At 43.9% G+C, this 25,070-nt stretch overlaps 1 protein-coding gene across 6 annotated transcripts in view; it reads left to right on the plus strand.

Moving 5' to 3' along the window:
* Positions 1–25,070, plus strand: part of VPS13D (vacuolar protein sorting 13 homolog D) — a 255,497-nt gene that overhangs the window by 155,550 nt on the left and 74,877 nt on the right. For 5 of the 6 annotated variants that reach the window (XM_047791889.1, XM_047791884.1, XM_047791885.1 and 2 more), the window contains 2 exons: positions 8,411–8,545; positions 9,665–9,832. In XM_047791889.1, coding sequence (XP_047647845.1) covers positions 8,411–8,545; positions 9,665–9,832 — 303 coding nt within the window. Of the gene's footprint in view, positions 1–8,410; positions 8,546–9,664; positions 9,833–10,542; positions 10,998–25,070 lie in introns of those variants that run through there. The other variant, XM_047791887.1, reaches the window with a different exon arrangement.

A 25,070-nucleotide genomic window follows, 5' to 3' on the forward strand; every position in this document is an offset into this window, starting at 1 on the left:
TGTTATACAGTAGGATCTTGTGGGTTATCCTTTCTAAATGTAGTCGTTTGCATCTACTAACCCCAAACTCCCAGTTTATCATTCTCCCCCAGCTCGGCAATCACAAGTCTGGTTTTTTTGTCTTTGAGTCTGTTTCTCTTTTGTAGATAGGTTCATTTGTGTGATATTTTAGGTTCCACATGTAAGTGATATATGGTGTTTGTCTTTATCTTTCTGACTTATTTAACTTAGTATGAGAATCTCTAGTTGCATCCATATTTCTGAGAATGGCATTCTTTTGTTCTTTGTTATGGCTGAGTAGTATTCACTGTTATATGTACCACATCTTCTTAATCCATTCATCTGTCAGACAACCTTTAGGTTGTTTCCATGTCTTGGTTATTTTGAGTGTGCTGCTATGAACACAGGGGTGCATGTATCTTTTTGAATTGTAGTTTTGTCTGGATATATTCCTGGAGTGGGATTGTGAGATCATATGGTAGTTCTATTTTTAGTTTTCTGAAGAACCTCCATGCTGTCTTCTATAATGGTTGTACCAACTTACATTCCCAGTGTAAGAGGGTTCCCTTTTCTCCACACCCTATGCAGCATTTGCTATTTGTAGACTTTTAAATGAGGGCCATTCTGACTGGGGGTATGAAGTGGTTGGACCTCATTATAGTTTTGATTTGCGTTTCTCTAATAATGAGTGATGTTGAGCATCTTTTCATGTGCCTACCGGCCATCCATATGTCTTCTTTGGAGAAATGTCTATGTAGATCTTCTGTCCTTTTTTCGAGTGGGTTGTTTGGTTTTTTTGCTGTGGAGTTGTATGTGTTGTTTGTATATTTTGGAGATTAAGCCCTTGTCGTTTGCATCATTTGCAACTGTTTTTCCCCTTTCCTTAGGGTTTTTTTTTTGTTTTGTTTTGTTTTGTTTTGTTTTAGGTTTCCTTTGCTGTGAAAAAGTTTGTAAGTTCGATTAGGTCTCATTTGTTTTTGTTTTTATCTCTGTTGTCTTGGGACACTGACCTAAGAAAACATTGGTGCAATTTGTGTCAGAGAATGTTTTGCCTATGTTCTCTTCTAGGAGTTTTATGGTGTCATGTCTTATGTTTAAATCTTTAAGCCATTTTGAGTTTATTTTTGTGCATGGTATGAGGTTGTGTTCTATTTTCACTGATTTACAACTTTCCCAGCACTACTTGCTGAAGAGACTATCTTCTTGCCTCCTTTGTCAAAGATTAATTAACTGTAGGTGTGTGGGTTTATTTGCAGGCTCTCTTTTCTGTTCCATTGATCTGTATGTCTGTTTTTGTACCAGTACCTATTCCATTGATTCGTATGTCTGTTTTTGTACACACTGTCTTGATTACGGTAGCTTTTTTGTATTGTCTGAAATCTGGGAGAGTTATGGCTCCTGCTTTGCTTTTTTTCTTCAGGATTCCTTGGGCAATTCTGGGTCTTTAATGTTCCATATAAATTTTTGGAGTATTTGTTCTAGTTCTGTGAAAAATGTCATGGTTAATTTAATAAGGATTGCATTAAATTTGTAGGTTGCTTTGGGTAGTATGGCCATTTTAACAATATTAATTCTTCCAATCCAAGAGTGTGGGATATCTTTCTATTTCATTGAACCCTCTTTAATTTCCTTTATTCATGTTTTATAGTTCTCGGTGTAATAAGTCTTTCATTTCATTCATTGGCCAGGTTTATTCCTGTTCCCCCCTGCCTTTGGTGAGTTTTTAAAAGGTACTCTTTTTTTTTATTTTTTACATTCCCTTTCTGATATTTCATTGTTAGTATACAGAAATGCAACTGATTTCTGAATGTTAATCTTGTGTCCTATTGCTGACTTTATCATATCTAGTAGTTTTTACGTAGCGTCCTTAAGGTTTTCTATATATAGTATCATATCATCTGCATAATAATGACAATTTTACCTCTTCCCTTCTTTTTTTTTTTAATTATTTATTATTATTTTTTTCCCACTGTACAGCAAGGGGGTCAGGTTATCCTTACATGTATACATTACAATTACATTTTTCCCCCAGCCTACCTCTTCCCTTCTAATTTGAATACCTTTTATTTCTTTTTCTTGTCTGACTGCTGTGGCTGGGACTTCCAATAGTATGTTGAACAGAAGTGGTGAGAGAGGGCATCCTTGCCTTTTTCCAGATTTTAGCAGATTTTAGCAGCTTTTCTCAGTTGAATATCATATTGGCTGTGGGTCTGTCATAAATTGTTTTTATTACATTGAGCTATATTCCTTCTATAACCACATTGGTAAGAGTTTTTAATCGTGAATGCTTGTCAAATGCTTTTTCTACATCTGTTGAGATGATCATCTGGTTTTTGACTTCTGTCTTGTTAACGAGGTGTATTGATTGATTTGTGTATGTTCAACCATGTTTGTGATCTTGGGATGACTCCTGCATGGTTGTAGTATATGATCTTTTTTGTGTTCTTGGATTTGATTTGCTAGAATTTTGTTAAGAATTTTTGCATCTATAGTCATCAAAGATACTGGCCTAGGAATTCCCTTGTGGCACAGTGGGTTAAGGATCCAACATTTTCATTGCAGAGACCTGAATTGCTGCTGTCATGCAGGTTCAGCCCCTGGCCTGGGAACTTCCATGTGCTGCAAGTGCAGCCAAAAAAAAAAAAAAAAAGACACTGGCCTATGATTTTCTTTTCTTGTGGTATTGTCTGGTTTTGAAATAGGGTGATAGTGACTTTATGGAATGTCTTTGGGAGTGTTCCCTCCTCTTCAGTGTTTTGGAATAGTTTGAGAAGGATCAATATAAGTTCTTTGTGGAGTTCCTGTTGTGGCTCAGTGGTTAACAAATCTGACTAGGAACCATGAGGTTTTGGTTTGATCCCTGGCCTTGCTCAGTGGGTTAAGGATCTGGCGTTGCCGTGAGCTGTGGTGTAGGTCGCAGACATGGCTCAGATCCTGCATTGCTGTGGCTCTGGCGTAGGCCGGCGGCTATAGCTCCGATTCGACCCCTAGCCTGGGAACCTCCATATGCCACGGGAGTGGCCCAAGGAAAAAAAAATGGCAGACACACACACACACAAGTACATATATACATACATATATATATATATATGTGTGTGTGTATATATGTGTATATATATATATGTATATATATATGTATATATATGTATATGTGTGTGTGTATATATATATATATGTATGTATAAGTTCTTTGTATATTTGGTAGAATTTGCCTGTGAAGCCATCTCATCCTGGACTGTTTATAGGGAGTTTTTTTGTTATTATTATTATTATAGATTCTCTTTTACTTCTAGTGATTGGTCTGTTCAAATTATCTATTTCTTGATTCAGTTTTGGTGGGCTGTATGTTTCTAGAAAGTTGTCCATTTCTTCTAGGTTGTCAAATTTGTTGGCATATAATTGTTCATAGTATTCTCTTATGGTTTTTGTATTTCTGTATATCAGTTGAGATTTTTCCTTTCATTTCTTATTTTGTTTGGGGGAGGTTCTCTTTTCTTGGTGAGCCTTTATGCCCCTTTTTGGATTGGGTTTTTGTTGTCGTTGATATTGAGTTGTATGAGCTTCATATCATATTTGGAAATTCAGTCCTTGTTGGTCATATCATTCACAGATATTTTCTCCCAGTGCATAGGTTGTCTTTTTGTTTTGTTTATAGTTTCCTTTGCTGTGCAAAAGCTGAGAAGCTTGCTTAGGTCCCATTTGTTTACTTTTGCTTTTAGTAATTCTGTTGCCATTGGAGACTGACCTAAGAAAACATTAGTATGGTTTACGTCACTGAATGTTTTGCCTGTATTCTCTTCCAGGAGTTTTATGGTGTCATGTCTTATATTTAAGTCTTTAAGCCATTCTGAGTTTACTTCTGTTTATGGTGTGAGGTTGTGTTCTAACTTCAATGATTTACATGCGACCAGTACCACTTGCTGAAAAGGTTATCTTTTCTCCATTTTATGTTCTTGACTTCTTTGTTGAAGATTAATTGACTACAGGTGTGGAGGGGCTCATACCTTACAGAGAAGGGACAGGTAGAACAGAGATCCTGATAGTCTGAGCTCTTTTATTTCTTGAGGCTGGTGCCAATTTCTAAGCAGTCTGAGAGAAGCCATGCAAAAAGTAGCAGCCAAGAGGCTAAAAAAAATCTAAATAGATCTTTTAGTGGTTTTATGGTACCCTGGAGATTAAAAGTGGAGGAATGGAATTGGTCTTCAGTTGAGACTGCTGAAGTGTCATTCCAGACCTTATAAAGACTGAAATAGACCAATATTTACAAAGACTGAAATCCAGCCTTAAAAGTACTGATTGGATTAAGCCCATTTAACTGCCTGCTGGAAGCTACAAGACTCATTTAAACTCTGAGTTCTTACACGAAATGCAGCATTTAATCACAAATTACCAGGCCCATGAAGAGAATAAACATCCGCTAGAAACAGACCCACAGTTGTTGACATTATCAGACACAGAATTCTAAATAACTGTAAATTTGTTCAGGAATTTTCCAAGAAAACTATTTGTATATTTTGAACACAAATAATAAGGGAATATTATAGAATAGAATTTTTTCATGAACATAAAAGAAAGAAATTTGAACAAAGTGTTATCAAATCAAATATAGCAATATATAAGGAAAATACAGTTGACCCTTGAATACCATAGGTTTGAACTGCATGAGTCCAATTATACTCAGATTTTTTTCAGTAAAGACATACTATGGCACTACATGGTGATGTTTGATTGGATCTGTGCATGTGGAGGGCTGACTACAAAGTTATATGAAAATTTTTGACTTCGTAGGGGGTTGGCACTCCTAGCCCCCATATTGTTCAAGGACAACCGTACATCGTAACCAAATCAGGTTTTCTGAGGGTGTAAGTTTACTTTATCTTTCCAAATAAATCATGTCATTCTCCACAACAACAAAAGGAATTTTAAATATGATTATCCCAAAAGTTTCCCAGAAGTCTTTAGACACAATTCAGCATCCACTTTTTCCTTTTTAGGGCCGCACCTGCAGGATATGGAGGTTGCCAGGCTAGGGGATGAGTCAGAGCTGTAGCCGCCGGCCTACACCAGAGCCACAGCAACACCAGATTCAAGCTAGGTCTGTAACCTACACCACAGCTCACGGCAACGCTGGATCTTTAACCCACTGAGCAAGGCCAGGGATTGAACCTGCAACCTCATGGTTCCTAGTTGGATTCTTTTCTGCTGAACCACGACGGGAACTCCTGCATCCACTTAATGATAAGAACTCAGCAAACAAAAAGTAGGGGATCTGCCTTAATCTGATAAAGTGTCTCCATAAAAAAAGCTACCCCCAACATTATTCTCAGTGGTGATACATTGAACACAGAGAAGGATGGCCATTATCAATACTTCTATTCACTATTATGTGGGAGATTCTAGCCAGTGTGATAAATAAAAGAAAGAAAAATGATAAAAATAGGATAGGAAAATGCAAACTTTATTATTTGCAGAGACCATAATTATATAGAAACTAACAGAATGTATAGCTAAATTATTTGAATGAATAAGACAATTTAACAAGGCCACTGAGGACTTGTACAAAAATCAGTTGTATTTCTACATGTCAGGAACGATTACAGAGAAAAGGAAAGTCTGAAGGATATCATTTATAATACCATTAAGAAAACATTAACTAAAATATCATCTTCTATTACTGTGTAACGGATCACTCCAAAACTAAGTCGTTTAAACCAGTCATTTTCTTTGTTCACAAACCTGCGGGTCAGCAATGTTGACAGGACTTAGCTGGGTGCCTTGTCTTCCGGACTCATCCGGTTATTCATGTGGCCTCAGTCATCTGCCAGTCAACTGAGACCACATGGCATAAGATGACCTTATGTGCATGTCAGACTCTCGTTGCTGCCTGTCGGCACAGCCCCCTCCACACCGTCTCTCATCTTCAAGGAAGCGAGTCGCAGCTTCTTCGCATGGTGGAAACATCAAAAAGGGCAGAGCAGAAGCTCCAAGGTGCTTAGAGATCACACAGTGTTACTTCCGTTGCACCTTATTGTTTGAAGCCAAGTATGAGGTCAGTACAGATTCAGGTGGCGAGGAAATAGACTCTTCTAAGGACGGAAGATGCAAAGACTTTGTGGCCGTTTTTCATGCACCACAGAAATCTAGAAACAAACCTGACAAAGTGGGTTCAAGACCTCTACACAGAAAGCAGTTAAACATTATTGAGAGAAATTTTAAAAGGCCTAAACAGATGAAGGGACACACCATATGAATACACTGGAAGATTCAGTATTGTAAGGTTGTCATTTCTCCTCAAAATGATCTATAGATTCAGTGTAATCTTGATCAATTCTGGCAAGTTTGTGGGTGTGTGTCATATTGACAGGGTGATTCTAAAATATTTTTAGAAGTGAAAAGTATAAAGAGTACCCAAGGTAATCCTGAAAATAAAGAACAAAGTTGGAGAATTTACACTGTTAGACTTCAAAATCATTCTAAAACTACAATAATTAAGACAGTGTAGTCTAGGCAGAAGGCAGGACAAAATGAAACATGAAAGAGAATCTAGAAACAGGCACATAAGTATAGGTACTTGACATATGATGAAGTTATTGTAATGCAATAAAGGAAAGGATGGTCTTTCAAGAAATATTATTTAGGCAATTAGATATCCATCTGGAAAAAAATGCTTCTTGGTCTCTGCTTCACAGCATATATAATAGTCACGTTCAGGTAGGTTGTAGATTTTTTTTTTCTTTTTTTGTCTTTTGTCTTTTTAGGGCCACACCCACAGCATATGGAGGTTCCCAGGCTAGGGGTCTAATTGGAGCTATAGCCGCTAGCCTACACCGCAGCCACAGCAACACCAGATCCAAGCCGCATCTGCAACCTACACCACAGCTATGGCCACACCGGATCCTTAACCCACTGAGCAAGGCCAGGGATTGAACCTGCAACCTCATGGTTCCTAGTTGGATTCTTTTCTGTTGCGCCACGATGAGAACTCCCAGGTTGTAGATTTAAATGGCAAGAGTAAACGATAAAAATTCCATAAGTAAACGTATGGGAATATCTCTATGACCTTAGTGTAGATAATTTCTTATCTATTAACACAGAAAGTTCTGATGATAAAGAGAAAGATTAAGTTAGGTTTCATTAAAACTAAGAAGGTCTGCTATAAAAAAAATAACCACCAAAATGTGGTAAGACAAGTCACAGCATTGAAGATATTTACAATATTCATTCCACAGAAGACTTATATTCAGAATGTTTAAGAAAAACTACAGAACAGTAAGGAAGAAATCAAACCATCCATTAGGAAAATAAGAAAAAGACCTGAGTAGGCACTTAAAACAAAAAAGTACATCCACGAGGCTGATGTGAGTATTATCGGCTGCTTAATCTTGACCTTCAACAAGAAAATGGAAATTAAAACCACCCCGAGTTACCATTTCACGCCCAGCAGAGTATTTCTTTTTTAAAAAGCTATCTTTACCAAGTGTTGGCGAGGCTGTAGAATAACAGGAAATGTCACAGCCTGCTGAAGGGAGCATAAACCAATTCAGCTGCTCTCGAAAACTCTCTGGCAGCATCGGCTGAGGTTGAACATGTACATTCTTTATGACCCAGCCGTTCCACTCCCAGGTAGATACTCGAGAAAAATGCGTGCAAATGTGCCCCAAAAGGCCCATCCAAGAAGCAGCGTTATTCATAATAGCAAAAAGTTCGAAACAGCACAGCCCATCATCAACAGCGGTGGTTAAATTGTCTTTTACGGGCGTGTTGGATACAGTGTAGCCCTGACAGCCGATAAACTGCAGCTGTGCAACAGCCCCGCGGCTCCCACAGACTTACTGTTGATGTAAGGAGCCGGGTACAAGCAAATACAGGCTGATGGCTGCCTTCAGATAAAAGTTCAAAGCAGGAAAACTCGTCTGTGATAGAAGTCAAGATACTGGTTACCTTAGGGGAAGAGGGAGTGGTGGCTGGGGGTCGACAGAGGAGGGCGGGGTGCTGCCAAGGTGGGGATGCTAACTGACTTCCGCTCTGGGGGTCGGTCACGCCGTTTACGCCGAGAAAAATCACCAAACCCTCCATTTGAGCAGTACATCTTTCTGTGTGTGTGGTGTGCCTCAGACACAAAGTAGAACATGACAGTCATACAGATAACAAAACAGATCAGAAAGACTTTCGCTGTGAAGCTAATAGTGTTTATGTCTATCCTTTAATATAGCTACATATCTATAGCTCTACAGATAGTCCTCATGTTTTGTGTCTGTAATGACTGAGAAAATCCTTGTTTGTAACTGTCATAACCTCGAGTCTCGTGGAAAGTTAACGTGAGGTGTGGCTTTCATGGGATCCAGAATCACGGCACCCGGGAAGGCCGTCACACAGCTCAAGTGCATCCTTTCCTCTCTTCCCTAACTAGGCCCTAAAAAGCACCTTGGGATTTCCACTGATTCGGTTTGAAGACGCTGTGATTAATCTGGATCCATTCACCCGCGTACATCCCTATGAGACCAAGGAGTTCATCATCAATGATATCCTCAAACACTTCCAGGAGGTGAGCTTTGGAGACCTGCTGGGTGGCTGCAGCATAAGCAGCATGTTTGTCGTAGTCGTTGGGCAATCTGGTCCCTAAGACAATACTGCCGAGTTCAGCTCTGATGGCTGTGATACGGGTCGGGTCACAGCCCGTGAAGTCCACGCACGTCGTGAAGATCCCCAACCTGTATGTTTGATTTGTGAGATGTCAGTCTTGTTTCTCACAGCTAGTCTCGGGGGCTACCATTGGATTGGTCACAACTCCCAAGGGTTAAGTCGATGCTTTAATGAGAACCCAAAGCCTGGGAACTCTGTTTACCAGGCACTGGCCTACGTTCAACCACCACACCCGTGTTCTTGGAGCCAATGAGATCCAGCCAGAGAGTTGAACTTTAAATTTTTTTTTATCAGGTTAGGCATTTTCCATTTTGTTATGCATCATCCAGACGACAAAGACCAAGATGCAAAGCCAGGGCATACTCTTCAGTGAATAGACAGGTCAAGATCATACCAAATGTATTGGCTGCCCGAGTTAAATATATCCTATTCTTGTTCCTTCTTGCCCCCCTCCCTCCCATCTCCCTCTTTTCTGTCTTTGCTTCCTCCCCTGACTCCCCTCATCGGTGGTATGAGGAGGGTGAGATCGTGGGCACGTGGATACCACCGGGGCCTGGAGGTGCATGGAGAGTGGGGTCCACTGGGTGTGTCCGAACCCCCCTGCTAAGGCGCCGTACTTCACAGACTCAGGGCGCTCCACATCTACCCCTGCTTTTCCTTTAAAAACCCTCCCTGCTGCTGGTTGATCCCCTACTTGCAGGATGATGGAAAGTGCGACATATACACTAGTAAATATTTGTGAAGACTCTTCCCTGCTCCCTAGCTTTTCTTCTTCAGGACGGCTTTGAAGAAGACTAATGAGGCTATTGAAAGTCATCTCCAGGATGTGTGTATTGGCAGAGGGTTAGGGTGGCGCTCATGGAAGGGCAGGAGCTCACATTTGATAAGGGTTAAAAGGTCATTGTTGGTGGGGGTGGGGTGGAGGGCAAGACAGATTTCTAACCCTTTCGCCGGGGATGCTTGATGTGCAGATATAAACAGGTGCCGGTTTTCTTCTTCTCTCCTTGCTCCATTCTGACAGGAACTCCTCAGCCAGGCAGCTCGGATCCTGGGATCGGTGGACTTCCTTGGCAACCCCATGGGGCTCTTGAATGACGTTTCCGAAGGGGTTACGGGGCTGATAAAGTACGGAAATGTTGGTGGCCTTATCAGAAATGTTACACACGGAGTATCAAACTCTGCTGCCAAGGTAAGGACATAGAGGTGAAAGGCCACTGAGATTCGCCTCAAGAGACCTCTCCGTTGCTGGGAGACCCCTTCCAGTTAATAGGTTATGGGGAGTTACGTCCGTGGCTTGTGCTCCTTCCTTCTCCCTGTTACCGCCGCCTTTGTCCAGGCCCTGGTTCTCATCCCTGGGCCACTGTCGTAGCCTCCTGCCCGGTGGACTTCGTTGCAGCTTTCACAATGCCACCAGAATGAACTCACATTTTAAAACATAGAATTAGGTCATGCCATTCTCCTGCCTGCAATCCACAGCTTCCAGATAAAGTCCAAACTGAAATAGAGCCTTCTAGAGTGAAGCAGCCCTTTATGTCATCTGAGTTCAGCGGTGGAAGGACAGTGGGGTCCTGTGTCTCACTGTTTAGTTGGCTTTTTTGTTTGTTGGCCTCCTGTTTGGTGGACGTTTTGTTATTCCATTTTAGGCCACACCTGCAGCACATGGAGGTTCCTAGGCTAGGGGTCTAATCAGAGCTATAGCCGCCGGCCTACACCACAGCCACAGCAACACCAGATCCGAGCCATGTCTGCGACCTACACCGCAGCTCACGGCAATGCCGGATCCTTATCCCACTGAGTGAGGCTAGGGATTGAACCTGCGTCCTCATGGATACTAGTCGGGTTTGTTACTGCTGAGCCACAAGGGGAACTCCTGTTATTCCGCAATGTAATTTTTGGCAGGAGCTGATTTTGTCTGAAGCCGAAGGTGAGGGTCGTCGAAGGGGGGAGTTGCTATTTGACAACATATAAAACGCATCCAAAGACTCTGCCTTCCTCCCCTTCCTGTCAGCTTGCAAAGTTTTCTTCTTGAGATTGACCTTTTCGTAAGTAAAGCGGGATCGGAAGAGCATCTGTGCTCCCGCTTGCTCACATCAGAGCGTTTGTTGCGGTGAAATCGGAGGTGTGCTTGTGCCGTCGCCACCAGGATGTAAAAGGGATGTTTATGCTGGCACCTAGGAATTTATCCTGAAAAGCAGGTACGAAAGTGGACCTGAACAGCAGCATTTCTGCACAGCATGGCGTTCTCGGTAATGATGCGTGAAAATTGACAATTTATTCCTATTTTCCAAAGTAGAAATGAGATGACGGTGCTTTCGTCAGAACAGTTTATTCAGTACAGACATGCCTCCTTTTATCACGCTCATAGACACTGTGTTATCTTTTTTTTTTTTTTAATATTTTGTTGTTGTTGTTGTTGTTGTTGCTATTTCTTGGGCCGCTCCCGCGGCATATGGAGGTTCCCAGGCTAGGGGTTGAATCGGAGCTGTAGCCACCGGCCTACGCCAGAGCCACAGCAACGTGGGATCCGAGCCGCGTCTGCGACCTACACCACAGCTCACGGCAACGCCGGATCGTTAACCCACTGAGCAAGGGCAGGGACCGAACCCGAGACCTCATGGTTCCTAGTCGGATTCGTTAACTACTGCGCCACGACGGGAACTCCGACACTGTGTTATCTTACACATTGAAGGTTTGTGGCAGCCCTGCGTGTCAAGCAAGTCTGTCGGTGCTGTTTTTCCAACAGCATTTGTTCACTTCATGCCTCTGTGTCACACTTTGGTAATCCTTGAAATATTTCAGGCTTTTTCATTATGATTATATTTGTCATGGTGACATGTGATCAGTGATCTTTGATGTTATAATGCAAAAAAGATAATGACTCACTGAAGCCTCAGATGATGGTTCACATTTTTTAGCAACAAGGTTTTTTATTTTTAATTTTATTTATTTTTTATTTTTATAGTTTTGCCTTTTAGGGCCACACCCGTGGCCTGTGTAAGTTCAGATCCAAGCTGCATCTGTGACTTACACCACAGCTCATGGCAACACCGGATCCTTAACCCACTGAGCAAGGCCAGGGATCGAACCTTCATCCTCATGGATACTGGTCAGGTTTGTTACCACTGAGCCATAACGGGAACTCCTAGCAATAAGGTTTTTAAATTAAGGTGTATATGTTATTTTTTTGAACGTAGTGCTGTTGTGCACTTAAGCAACTGCAGTGTAGTGTAAACATAACTTTATGTCCACTGGGAAACGAAACACTTCCTGTGACTCCCTTTGTTGCAGTATTCACTTTATTGTCATGGTCTAGAACGGAAACCACAATCTCTCCTATACTGGACTTACAATGGATGGGACCAAAGATACTGTTTGGCTTGTGAATAGGCAGCACTCTTACTTTTAGAGAAAGGGCGGAAGGTAGGCAAGAGGCTTTTTCTTTTCTTTTTTTTTTCTTTTTGTCTTTTTTTGCTATTTCTTGGCCCGCTCCCTCGGCACATGGAGGTTCCCAGGCTAGGGGTTGAATCGGAGCTGCAGCCACCGGCCTACGCCAGAGCCACAGCAATGCTGGATCCGAGCCGCATCTGCAACCTACACCACAGCTCACGGCAACGCCAGATCGTTAACCCACTGAGCAAGGGCAGGGACCGAACCCACAACCTCATGGTTCCTAGTCGGATTTGTTAACCACTGTGCCATGACGGGAACTCCAAGAGGCTTTTTCTAAATCACAGTGTGGAAGGTGAGATTCCGGGTCACCGTCTGCATGAATGTGCTTATTTCACACCTTGAATCATTTCTTCTGCTGCCCCTAGACCTTTACCCTTGATGCCAAGTAAAACATCACATTAGTTCTTAAGCTTGATATAAACAGATGAGCTGAAACTATTTAGTTGTAAACACCCATCGCTTATGTCAGGTACGTCACTAGAGTTCAATAAAAAAATTTAGCTGTAAGTTCCCAGCTTAAAGATTTTATTTAATTTTATTAAATTCTAATTAACACCAGGACAGACTCTCTGGTTTTGAAACTCCTCTCGCCCTTGGGCTTTGTTTTAGTTTGAAAAATGAAAGCACTTAGATTTATTGAGAGGCCTTCTGAAACCTGGAATATGCATTGACTTTATAGCGTACTGTGAGAACAAAATGAGGTATGACATTTTGAAACATGTGGACCAAACAAGAGAAATAGGTTTTCACTTTGACTGTTCTATTTGCATCCGTGTAAAACGTTCAGACTTTAGCCACCAGGAAACCACGAACGCCCTTGAATGGAAGCCGGTGTATTATAATCCCCGCAGGTGGTATGTGTCCGGCTCGAGGAGTGGCACATTCCAGCTCCCTCTGGGCCGGTCTGGCTGTTAGAACCCTGGAGGTAGCCTTGCAGGTGAGAGCAAGGACACTGGGCCTTGCCTGTGACCTCTCCACAGGTGGGACCTTGGGTGGGTTTCTCCAGAGTTCCCCTGCAGTACCCTGGTGGGAAGGGTTGGCCCTTTCTTCATCCCCCCTCATTCGTGGAAGTCTCCTTCATCTCCTGGTTCTTCTCTTTCCCTTGGAAAGCTGTTTCTGGGCATGAAAGTATAGCTTTAGCCGAAAGAAAGGGCAGGATGCTCCTCCTCTCCCTCCCACCCCCCAATCTGGATGAAGGCCGGGGTGACAGGGATTGTAGGTTTTGCTGGGTATCTTGCTTTTGGTTGTTGTTGGATTTGCATAAGGCTGCTGTTTTCTAGGACCTGAAGTCTCGTGGGTGGGAACCCTGATCCCCCTGTGGCTGGCGTTCTTCTTCATGTATTTCTCTTGCCTTTAGTAAGCTAATTAGTATTGGTGTCACAGACTGCCACTCAGAGGAATTTCTGTGTAATTTATTTTGATACCAAGAACCCTGGATGTGTTATAACAATTATATATCTGTCATGAGAAAGCAAAGAAACTGAAAATTACCACTTTAAATGGAAATGGTGGTACCAAACGCCAGGTCTATCAACTATATACCCATTTGGGTCATCTGTGATTCTGCGTATATGTATTTTGGCTAAAGGTCTCCATTTTCTTGTAGCTTTGTGGGTTGAAACCAGACCTTTAATGTTGCTTTGGGGGCATGTTTTGTTTTGCTTTTCTCTGCACACAAGAAGAGTTTAAGGAAGTGCAGATGACCACAATAATCCGCTGTCGGCCTGTGGGAAGTACTCCTTTAAAGAGGGCCCGAATTGGTTAAAGAAGGAGGCCAGACGATATAGAACTGTATGTACCTCACCAAGCCCCAGCCAGCCAGCCCCACTTGGCTGCAAAGACCAAAGGGCTTTGACAGAGTGGAGAAGCTCCATAGACCTTTTGAAAGTTAATTATAAATACTGTGTATGTGTGCACTTTCCTGGAGCAAGGATCTAGTTTTTGTTGGATTATCAGAGAGGTTCATGCTTCTGAAAGAGCCCAAGTCATTGTTTTAGGCACGGGTTTGAGCACTGTGGGCACTTGGGGCTGGTAGTCAAATACCTGGGTTCTAACCCCATTCCCACCTTTAAATAAGCTTTTGTAATTTGATCTTGAGGGATTTGGTTTTGTTTGTTTGTTAAAAAAAACCTATGGAGGGTGATGGTAATTTCCTTTGTCCCGCTGATCTGAGGAGCAAAAGAGATGACAATATGAAAACCCAGTGTAAAATTAAAAGGGAATTCATTCATAAGAAAGTAAGACTTGGAGTTCCAGTTGTGGCTCAGTGGAAACAAGTCTGACCAGCATCCATGAGGACATATGTTCAATCCCTGGCCTTGCTCAGTGGGTTAAGGATCTGGTGTTGCCGTGAGCTCCGGTGTAGGTCGAAGACATGGCTCGGGTCCCACGTTGCTGTGGCTGTGGTATAAGATAGTGGCTACAGCTCCAATTTGAGCCCTAGCCTGGGAACCTCCATATGCTGCAGGTGTAGCCCTAAAAAGACAGGAAAAAAAAAAAAATGAAGGCTGAGATTTTTAATTTCAGGTGTGTCATATCCACTTCTGGAATTTCTCATTACATTTTTAACTGTTATTTAATTTATTTATTATTAGCATCAAGGAACTGCAAGTAGTAGGTAATCTATGCCCTTTGTTCCCTTTTTTCTTTAATCTTAGCCTTTCCTTCTGACCTCCACCCCCACCCCCAAGAAATCAGCTTATGATTCCAGATCTAAGGTGATATGATTTAGGGATTAGCTCTCAAACTGTGAGCATCTGTCCCATGACCCCTTTGCTTGGATCTTGGGAAAAAGACTAAGACTTTGAGTAGAAGCTCAAACATTTGTTCCTATTCCTAAGGCCGTGGCAAGATGCTTGCTCCAAGAATCTTTTCTGGGATTGTGATTTATTTAAGAAACGCATAGCATTTCAAATTCCCAGACTGTGTCAGGGGAACAGGTTTCTCTCTGCAGCATGAGTTGGAAAAAAGCATACCTTTCCCTAGTTGGGTGTTATTTGAATATCCACAAGATCCTCTTTGAAAGCCAGAGAATTGAGGAGATAGATGCCCACTGAACAAATTCCCTCTCATATATATGCTGTCATTTCCCTTCCATCTCTGATTATTGTTTGATTATTTTCATATTTACAGGAAAATTACATAGTTATTCTTAAACTAGGAAAATAAGTTCTTTTCAAACTTAGAAAATCTCAGAAGTTAACAGTGGAACAAATGATTCCATTCCCTTTCCTGCCCCTGTGGAAACTCAGTGTTTTCTCTGTACAGCTGTCATCTGGTCTTCCTGAGGGAAGAAAGCCAACAGTGTACTTGCTTTCTTCCAGCAAAGGAGAGGAGCACTTGTGATCCTCGCTAATGGAACCTTTGCTCTGTTCTGTCCTACTTCCCACCCCCTCTGTGTCTTTATCAGGCACTATAGGATGCTTTTGACCTCGGGTACTTTCTTGATCCCAGATATGTTTCGACTGTAAGCTTATGAATGCAGACATTTTAATAATTCTCCGTGTTTTTTCATCAGAGTCCATTGTTGTTCATGGCATTAGAATCCATGGTTCATTATTTGGTAAATGTTCATTTTACTGATAAACTTTTGCAGTTGTATGACAGGCTTATTTCTTTCTCTTTGGCTTTCGAGCATTTATTTCTACCAAGCCCAGGTGTCCGAGCTCAAATTCTGTAGATTTAAATTTTTGTCAAGAATATAAAAATTTTCTATCAGTTTTAGTTTTACTTATTTATTTAGTTTTATTCTGTGTAGTTTTAGCCCTTGTTTCCTTGGTGCAAATATGTTTTATTTATGTGTGTAAGGCTTTCTTCTAGGCACTGTGGAGAACGTGAAAAACTAATTCCTGCTAACTTCCCATCAGAAGCCTATCATTTGACACCCCTTTGTTAGCTTTGTTGTCGCATCATCTGTGTCACAAGGCAGAAAGCAGGCCCTCAGGCAGTGGGGCTGGTTGGGTCCTTCTTGGGTTGGCCATCACCATTAGCAGCTCCTTTATAGACAGTAAGGACTTTGGTGATTGCAAACATGGTTTTTCACTCATGCGGTAGCACTTGATCATAGAATAACCGGGTCAGTAGATGGGACAGGCAGTATTAGGCCCAGTACGTAAATGAAGGAACCGAGGCCCAGAGAGGCAAGGTGACTTCCCTAGGGTCGGCCAGGTAACTGCGGAGCCAGGACCTGATCTTCTGCACTAATGTCTCAATTTTCATTTTCAGTTACGCTTTGAGATATTGCCAACTGCTTGATTTGTTCTAGACATGCCTCTGTGTATGTTAAAAAAACCCAAACCAAACAAAACAATGAGAGAAACAAAAAACCAACAAAAAGCCCTGCCTCCACTCAGAATCAATTTCGATAGCTTTTAGGGAAACATCTGAAGATAAAAACAAGCAATTTAAGTGAGGAAGAGTGAGAGGGGAATTGAGACTGACTGGATAATTCAATGGAAAACCTAGCTGGCACTTGAGATAATATTATGTCTTTGATCTCTGTTTGGGCGACTGTGTGTGGAGGAGCCACTTCTCTTCTAAGAGAACCTTTTGCTGGCCCTTTGTGCCCAGGAAACCAGGTCTGAAACATAGCAGTGATCCAGTAGAAACTGGCTTTGTGTCCCTGTAGCCAGAGCTTCTCAGCCAGCCCCTGCCACTTGCCAGCCCCCTGGCATATATATTGTGACCTGGTTGAGGGCCAAGGGGTCCATCTGCCTTTTGTTTAAGATAAACAACATTCGTTTGTATTTGTTTTGTAGGTAGTATATCTATCAGGCTCAAATGAGACTAGGCCACTGTTTATTCAAGGCAAAAGTTTTACCTTTGCACAAAAGAATGTACCGAGTACCTGCCTGCACGGCATCTGAAGGGGAGAAGGCAATTTATGACTTGTATCTGTTTTTGTCATTATGTATGACTGCTCCATTTTATAGTTGAGCTGATTATCCCCGTAATAGCTTTTCCATGTACCTATAAGCAAGTAAGAAGCGAATGCCTTCTTATAAGCATTGGGGTTTTAGTGTATTTAAGTTGGCACAAAACTTTAGGTTAAATGAAATTCACTTCAGACAGTGATCTATCCCTTAGAGAATGTAGAGTTTTCTGTTTTCCAGAAGACTTTGATCCGAAATAAGTCACCCAGGGGATTTCTTTTCCGGCCAAGAGGAGGTGCCTTCAAGTTGTTGTATGTAGAGAAATGACTCAAATTCTTGGCAACAGAGTTTTTGTTTTATTTTCCTCTGATAACCTTGAATACTAAAATGATTCCCTCCGTCTGAGCTCTTTTTGGTTAGAGGCAAATTTTAGATGCTGCATGACCCAGCAGTGACCTACCCTAACTTGGTCAAACCTCAAGTATCTGTGGGAATTGGACGTGTGCTGGGCGCAGGCGGGGGCCTGGGGCAGGGAGTGGAGTGGAGGCATGAGAACCCCACGAGTGAGCAGAATTCCCAGGCGCCCCCACCTGCCCTGCTGAGCAGCCATGAAGGGGCCTGGTGAGTGGGGCGGAGCTGTCCTCTCCTTCTCCCCTCATCGGGTAGCTCGGTAGCCAGAAGTAGCAGGAACAGCACCACCAATGAAGCTCTGATTTTGAATCAGAACGGCTGGAAAAGTTTAATATTTGTCTTCATTTCCTAGTAGTAGTTCAATTAAGAATCCATTCTTTAGTGACCTTCTTAGACTGAGCATCTCATGTTTCAGAGGAATTCACTCTATCTTTCAAAACTGCCGTCCACACTGGTGGAAAAGTATGTTCAGTTGCTAAATCAAAAAGACAGGAAATATTTGTGTCCCCTGAAGAGCAGTGGTTTTCTGCCCCAGGATAAACATGGTGAGTCAAAGAATAACAAGTTCAAGCTTTGCTTAGGTTGACCAGTTACCCCAGAGATGTGGTGGTTCATCCCCTTTCTGCATTTCAGTGTTATTCACATCAGTGTCTGGCTTTTCTTGAACTACTGGGACAAATGTAAGGTGAGAGAAACCATAACCCGTTTTATAAACCCATGACATTAGAGGTCAAGTGCTAATTCTTGGCTGTAAAAGCCCTCTTTCTGCCCTGTAATTGTTAGGTCTCTCTCCACTTTTGAATAAACGCTAAATCAAAGTGTTTTCTTAGGAGAAAAAGGGGGTTCCGTGAAACCTGAACATATATTGGGTAGCTCCTGAATGTCGGGCCAGGAAGAGCTAGGAGCTTACAAGTGCCAGCTCATTTCATTTTCACATGCCCACCATGAGGAGGGAAGCATTGTCTCCATTTTACAGACGAGGAAAAGGAGGCCAGAGTGGTCACTTACCTTGATTAAAGTTTAATACAGAAATGTGACTGATTTCCGATTAGAGTTTAATAATGAGTGCATGTTGGAGCCTTAAGTTTTAGGAAGAAGTGATTTGGGAGAGTCTTCCTGGGAATTTCTCCTCCACATAATAATACAGCTTCTCAGATATAATCTTCTACCAAACCCAAACCATTGTAGACGCTAAAACATAAGTGATCTGAAACAACAGCATTTTAAAGTAAAGCTCAAACAGTTTTCCATTCATTCCCAACTTTTTCCCCCCCCCTCTGTGCTATCTCAGGATTTTCCAACTGTAATTTCTAGGCTTTCTAAATTAATATTTTTTGTTGTTGTTATTGTTTTGGGTTGTGGTGGTGGTTGTTTTGCTTTTTAGGGCCACACCTGCAGCATATAGAAGTTCCCAGGCTAGGGGTCAAATCAGAGTTGCAGCTGCTAGCCACAGCCACAGCCACTCAGGAACCGAGCCACATCTGTGACCAACACCGCAGTTCATGGTAATGCTGGATCTTTAACCCACTGAGCGAGGCCAGGGATTGAATCTGAATCCTCATGGACGCTAGTCTGGTTTATAACCTGCTGAGCCACAGCGAAAACTCCCTGTATTGATCTTTACTATCTGGGAATCCCTAATTTCACATTAAAAAAAGATTGAAATGGGAAAAAGGATTGAAAGAGTTTTCCTTACCAAACAGAAAATGACTCAAAGGCATTGGAGGAAGCTGGCTGTACTTTCTCATATACCTGATGTGCTGAGCCCAAGATATATTCAGATTTAAATAATTTGATTTGCATAGTCAGACCTTTCCTCCTGCTTTGCCCAGAGAACAGACCAGAGCTTCGGGGTGTGCATTCGCATGGCCAACTTCCTCCAAATGTACATCTTAAACTGTAATTTCCTTAAGCCGTTTCCTGAACTTCACTGCTTTAAGGATTTCTAAGCAACTAGGAAGTCATTTAAAAATCCTAAGCTTTCAGCATAGAGTTTGTGAAAAGTAGGGAGACTTGAGCTTTCCCACTATCAATTGATGGCTGAAAATAAACTCATTCTCTCCCGTAGCCCTTTTCTTTCCTGGCTCACCCCCCACCCCCCAGCTCTGTAGTACAGCCTGTCCAATTTAGGGGAGGTGTTTGTGTCTGAGTTCTGCTGCCACACTGGTGTTCCCATGCTCAGGGATGCCATTGGTACAGCTCGGAAGCTGGATGGAGAATGCTGGGGACAGTGTGTTGCTGCTGAGAGCTGCAGGGTTAGTTCTGTTGTGCCGACCTGGCGTTTGCTTCCTGGAGGAAAGGAGACGTAATATTAACTTCATAGAGTTTAATCATTCCTTATTAGGACAGTCATAATATTGCTTTATATTTGTCTCGAATTTTAGTAGTTGCTGAAGCTTTTCTGTACCTCTGATCCCTTCTGTAAGCCTGAAAGCAGGCAGCTGATGCTTTTGTGACCACCACCACCTCCTCCCCATGAATAAACTGAAGCCCAGTGGAAGGAAGTCACTGGCCCAGGATGACCAAACGGAAAGTGGTGGTACTTTGGGCTTCCTCCTTGGACTCCGACTTCCAGGACCTTGCTGGACAGGACCTCTTCAGTCTTACCAGATACTGTGGAAACCCGCATCTCCACGTCAGTCTTGGTTTTCTGTCGTTGGTACTGTGTGAGCCGTCCAGCATGCCTTCCCTGTGGAGTGGGTACCAGCGAGCACGGGTGGAGGAAAAGATTGCTTTCCTGCAGAGGCTTACTGACTCATCCATCATCCAGGGTGCTGTTTGTGTGAAATATTTGCCGGCTGACAAACACAAAGCGTGATGCTATCAGTTCTTGGAGCAGAGTGTTTGGTAGAGTGGAGGTGGTGGGGAGAAACGTTTAAGCTTATACACCAAGGCATTAAGTAATTTCTGCCAGGAGGGGATTGGAAGTAGGAGAGACCACGGAAGAAAAAAGGAAGATTGCTCCAGAGGGTGAGAGCCTGGCTTTGCCCTGGCCTCCCGCAACCAGACGAGGCCGTGTCCAGGCCTGACCCTCAAGGGGGCCCAGCAGGCCTTGAAGCAGCAACCTGGAGGCCCAGCTGGTCAGCCAGTCGTGGCAGCGGCCACCGCACTTAGGTCAGACCGGCAAATGGGGGTGACGGCCTCTCATTTCTTTTCTACTAAACACCAGCGGGGAAGCCCTCCTGTGTCATGTGTAAGAACAAAGGAAAGGTCCCAGTTGGGCACACGAGGAGGGCGGAGATAAGCCTCAAAACTAGGAGCAAACTGAGGGGAAAGTGGCCGACAGCTGCTGCCGGGCCGTTTTCCGCTTCCCCAGCGGGGCTGGTCCTCGCCTCACCTCCGAGCTCTGCTCCTGACTTGACCTTCTTGCGAGGCTCTTCTCCCACCTCCGGCCAGATGGCTGAGTGTGTCAGGTCCAGTCCCCGGGCCCCTGAGGGTCTCCTCGCTCTGAATTCCCTGGCACTCTGTGCTTCTGTTAAGGCCACAGCCGTAGTTTTCCTTGGAAACTAGTTCCCATCAGGTGCTCGTTCCTGTGGCAAATACTTAGGAAGGTAGGACTTAGAAAAAAATGTTTTTGAGGGAAGTAGAACCGGTAAAGCAAAAAAGAAGTGCATAAGCATAATAGAGAGAGAATAAGTAGTGAAGCTGGGGTCTGTGCATGGTGTTTGCAGTTTCCTGAGATAAGTGCTGTGGGGGCCAAGGGGACAGAACATTCTATTCTGCTCAGGGAGGAGAGTGGCTTGAAAGGAAATGTTTGATGCAGTTATCTGTGTATTCTTTTGCATCCTGGAGTAGACCTAAAGCTCCTGGAAGGCAAAGACCAGATCTGTCGCCAGGCGTTGCCACCGACCCCTGTAACCAGCCGTGTTTGTTGCAAGAGATTTGATGTGATCCCAGCGGTGCCCGTGTGGGCTCTTCTTTATCCCGCGCAGCATTTTCACCTGGTGCACATTCAACAAGTAGTTATTAAATAAGTGAGATAACGGCTGGATTTTTAAATTATACTTTATGGTTTTATACAGAATCAGCAGAAACTTTGAAAAAGTTTATTTGTGACTTTCCTCCCAGATAGATTTGTGCGCTGCCTGAGATGCACAGTCATGCTCTGCATGTACAGCGCAGAGAGGGAAAGGCTCCCGACTTTCAGGATCCTCTCCCTTCGCTGCCCACCCCTCATATCTCAGACACTGACCTGGATGGAGTGAGGCCAGGCGTACGTTATGGGATCAGGGCCAGGCTCCTCAAAATAGTAGGATGCCTTGGGAAACTGTTAGAGGGGAAAGAAGGGAAACCCCAGTCCCTCTTAAGGTAATGAATTAAAATAAGATTTATGGGAAATATCTGTTTGCTTTATTAGAAGAAGATGTTGAAGTAAACATTTCCTGCAAGCTATTGAATTTGTATCGCAACATGTTAGTTTGGAAGCAGTGACTTCAGAGTTTTCCCTGAAATGAAAATTAAGGAGATCCTACTTCCAAAAATGACCCATTGTTTCAGCTTTGCTGTCTTTGTCATGTTTTAAAGCAAGATATTTTGGCCAGCTGGATTATTTTCTCTTTATTGGTAACTTGGAAATTGGCAAGGATGATGCCAAAGTTAGTTATAAAAGAAGAGCTATGGAGTTCCCATCATGGCCCAGTGGAAACGAATCTGACTAGCATCTATGAGGACGTAGGTTCGATCCCTGGCCCCCCTCAATGGGTTAAGGATTCGGTGTTGCCGTGAGCTGTGGTATAGGTCACAGACACGACTTTGATTCCCGCCCGCCTTGCTATAGCTGTGGCGTAGGCCTTTAGCTACAGCTCTGATTAGACCCCTAGCCTGGGAACCTCCACATGCCGCAGGTGCAGCCCTAAAAAGACAAAAATAAATCCATATATAAATAAATAAGCTACTAATAGCTCCTTGTAGTTTTGCAGAAATGTAATCTTTGTGGCACACAGTCTACGGCAGTTTGATCTTCACAAACATGTATAGTGAGGAGTACGAGTATTATCACTGCCCCTTGGCAGAAGAAACTGAGTTACCGCAAAGGTAACTGACTCCTGGAGGGTCAGCAGTTCAGGACTCAGGGCTTCTTTACAGCCCCAGGCTCTTTCCCATAGACCCACTGCCGCTCTAGAAAGCACTCTTTCCCCCTCAGGAATTAGAGCACTTGCACATCTGTGATGGGAAATTCAGCCATACGAGTTGAATGGTTTTGCCAAAATTGTATGGTCAGTGTTGTCACCAGTGGTGCCCAGAGGTCAGAAGTCTAAGCTGCTGCTTTTCCTGCTGGGCTCAGGCTCCTTCTCTGATGTGGGCCGACAGCCCTGGAAAAGCCCTACTTCCGAGAGAGGGCCTTGCTTTTCTGGCACCCATGCTAAGTTGTGGGAGTCGCTGGTCCTAAAAATCTCGAACGAACATGCAAATCCTAGTCCCAGGATCCCTGAGGAACAAAGCCAAAGGGGCAAAGCCAGAGGGATTTTATCAGGCTGCTTCTGGGGATGCGCCTACCTGTCTGTGTCCAGTAGCATCAGCAAGGGAGGTTTCCTCGCTTGCTGCAGTACTTGCTTAGAAATCAATTGGCAGGACAAACTGAGGGGCCTCAATGAATCAGTTATAAGCAGAAAAATTCTTAGGATTAAACACAGCGAAGAATTTGCCCTTTATTTCTCTTCACAAGTTAAAACAAACAGCGAACAATGTCTAACCTCGGTTTTATTTGCTTTTAATTGTGCTCTATGCCGAGAAGCCTCGTTTGAATAATGTTTCACGTGGTAACTTAACCCTCTAACCTCTCCCTTTCCATCCAAGCGCACCTTGTATTCTCCTAAGAGAGGTCCCGAGCCTAAATCTCTTCTCACTCTTTCAGAATAAACTTTCCCAGGTTTGGACTCTGAACTGAGATACTCTTGTAGAGACTCTTAGGACCCAGATCTGGGGAAGAGTGGGAAGATGAGCTTTTCACCCTCTCAGATTACAGACGGAGAAACGAGATCCCGTGGGGTTCGCACAGCTGACTGGTGCAGGGCCGGCTCTAAAACTCCGGCCTTCTCGCTTCAGATCTGATGCCATCTTTGAGAAGGGTCGGCAGCCCGCTGTGGCTACCTACTCCCTGTCCCTTCGGAAACAAGGGAGAGAAAAATCAGTGGGGCTGTGGTGTGTGCAGGACCTCAGAATTCTTTATCTTGATTGTATCTGTCATACGTCTGTGAACAGGGGACGAAGTCAGAGTCACCTTGGTACTTTGAGCCCCAAGCACCATGTGCCTGGTGAGGAGAAAACCCTCCAGGGCCTGCTGAGCTGAACCAGTCTGTTTTGGGCAAAGGTCAACCCACCTGAATGGGGGGGAGTGTCGCTCCTTTGAAACACCTCACCTGTCCTTCACCCTGTCACATCCAACCAGTCAACCCCTGTGAGACAGCACCTTGGCTGAAAACAAAACAAGACCCACCCTTCCCCCCCTCCCCCACAGGACAACCAAGCAGGAAGTCCCTCCGTAATTAGATGTAGGTGAGGAGAGATGGAGATAAATCTTTGATGGACACACAGTCTTTGGTTAAAGCCAAAATCAGCATAACTCTCCTGGTTAACATTTTCAAAGTTTCTGCATGTGTTTATATGCTCATCTGCATGTTACTAATTACGGTTGTTGTCATTGGGTTTCCTCTAAAGTTCTGGGTGCGTTAAGAGAGAGAAGAGAAAAGAAAAGGGAAAAACGGGACCCTCCTGTACTGGGTGCACCTAACCAAGGGAAGGAAGGGCTACTTGCCATCCCCTTGGGGAGCCCCGCGGATGCCAGGCTCCATGGCCCCTTGGCCAGCCCGCCCAGAAGAACTTCATTTTTAGAACACTTGGGTTTGAACTTGTGCCTCCCTCTGCTGAATCCTCCTTCCGACAGTGGCTTGCACGCTGACCAGGGTGAGTGACCGAGTTTGCCGGGATAGGCCAGCCAGCCTGGGGGTGCGGGCTGGCACCAGCCTCACTGGAGTGGGTGCATGCAGTCTTGCCTGGTGCCTTTTTACTTTAACCCGGAGCACTTCAACATGACGGCTGACCAAATGGAGCCTGAGTCCTGACCCTTCGCCAGGCCAGATGAAATCCCTGTCCTTCTGTCTCAGACTCTTCATTTGGGTCCAAACCCTCAGCCACACAGTGGAGTCCCTCCACTTGGTTGTCGGAGGAGCAAGATTGCAAAGAGTTAACACTTTTGCTTTTTCGGAAAGTTATCTGTGAAGAGTATTAGTTGTTTAATAAAGCGTGCCTGCCCTCCCGGTGAACCCGCCAGTCACTCTGCAGCTGGGGTCATTCCAAGTTCACGCGGTGGACTTTTGACTGCCTTCTGTGTCTGTGAAAACAGTCGGCAGCTCCTGCGGGGATCATTCATTCAGGCCTGTAACACAAAACTATTGCCAATGGGCACCTGCTGGGGCGGCTTCCCAGGAGGCCTGGGCGGGAGGATACCAGCTCTTCAGGCGTCTGCGGAGATAAGAGCAGCAGGGGATCCTCTGGGAGCTTCAAATCGGGCTGCACTTAGGCCCCTCGGCCTGGCCCGCAGGCTGGCGTCAGGATGTATGAGGGAGCCCTGGTCCGATAGGATGTGAGCTAATTAAAGGCGGAGGGGAGAGGAGAGTGCGAGCAGGAGGAGGGAAAGGAGGGTAGGTGCACATTCCCCAAGTTTCCAGTACATTCTTTAATTCCTCCCTTTTATCC

The sequence above is a fragment of the Phacochoerus africanus genome, chromosome 8 (assembly GCF_016906955.1).
Source record: "Phacochoerus africanus isolate WHEZ1 chromosome 8, ROS_Pafr_v1, whole genome shotgun sequence".
NCBI lineage: Eukaryota > Metazoa > Chordata > Mammalia > Artiodactyla > Suidae > Phacochoerus > Phacochoerus africanus.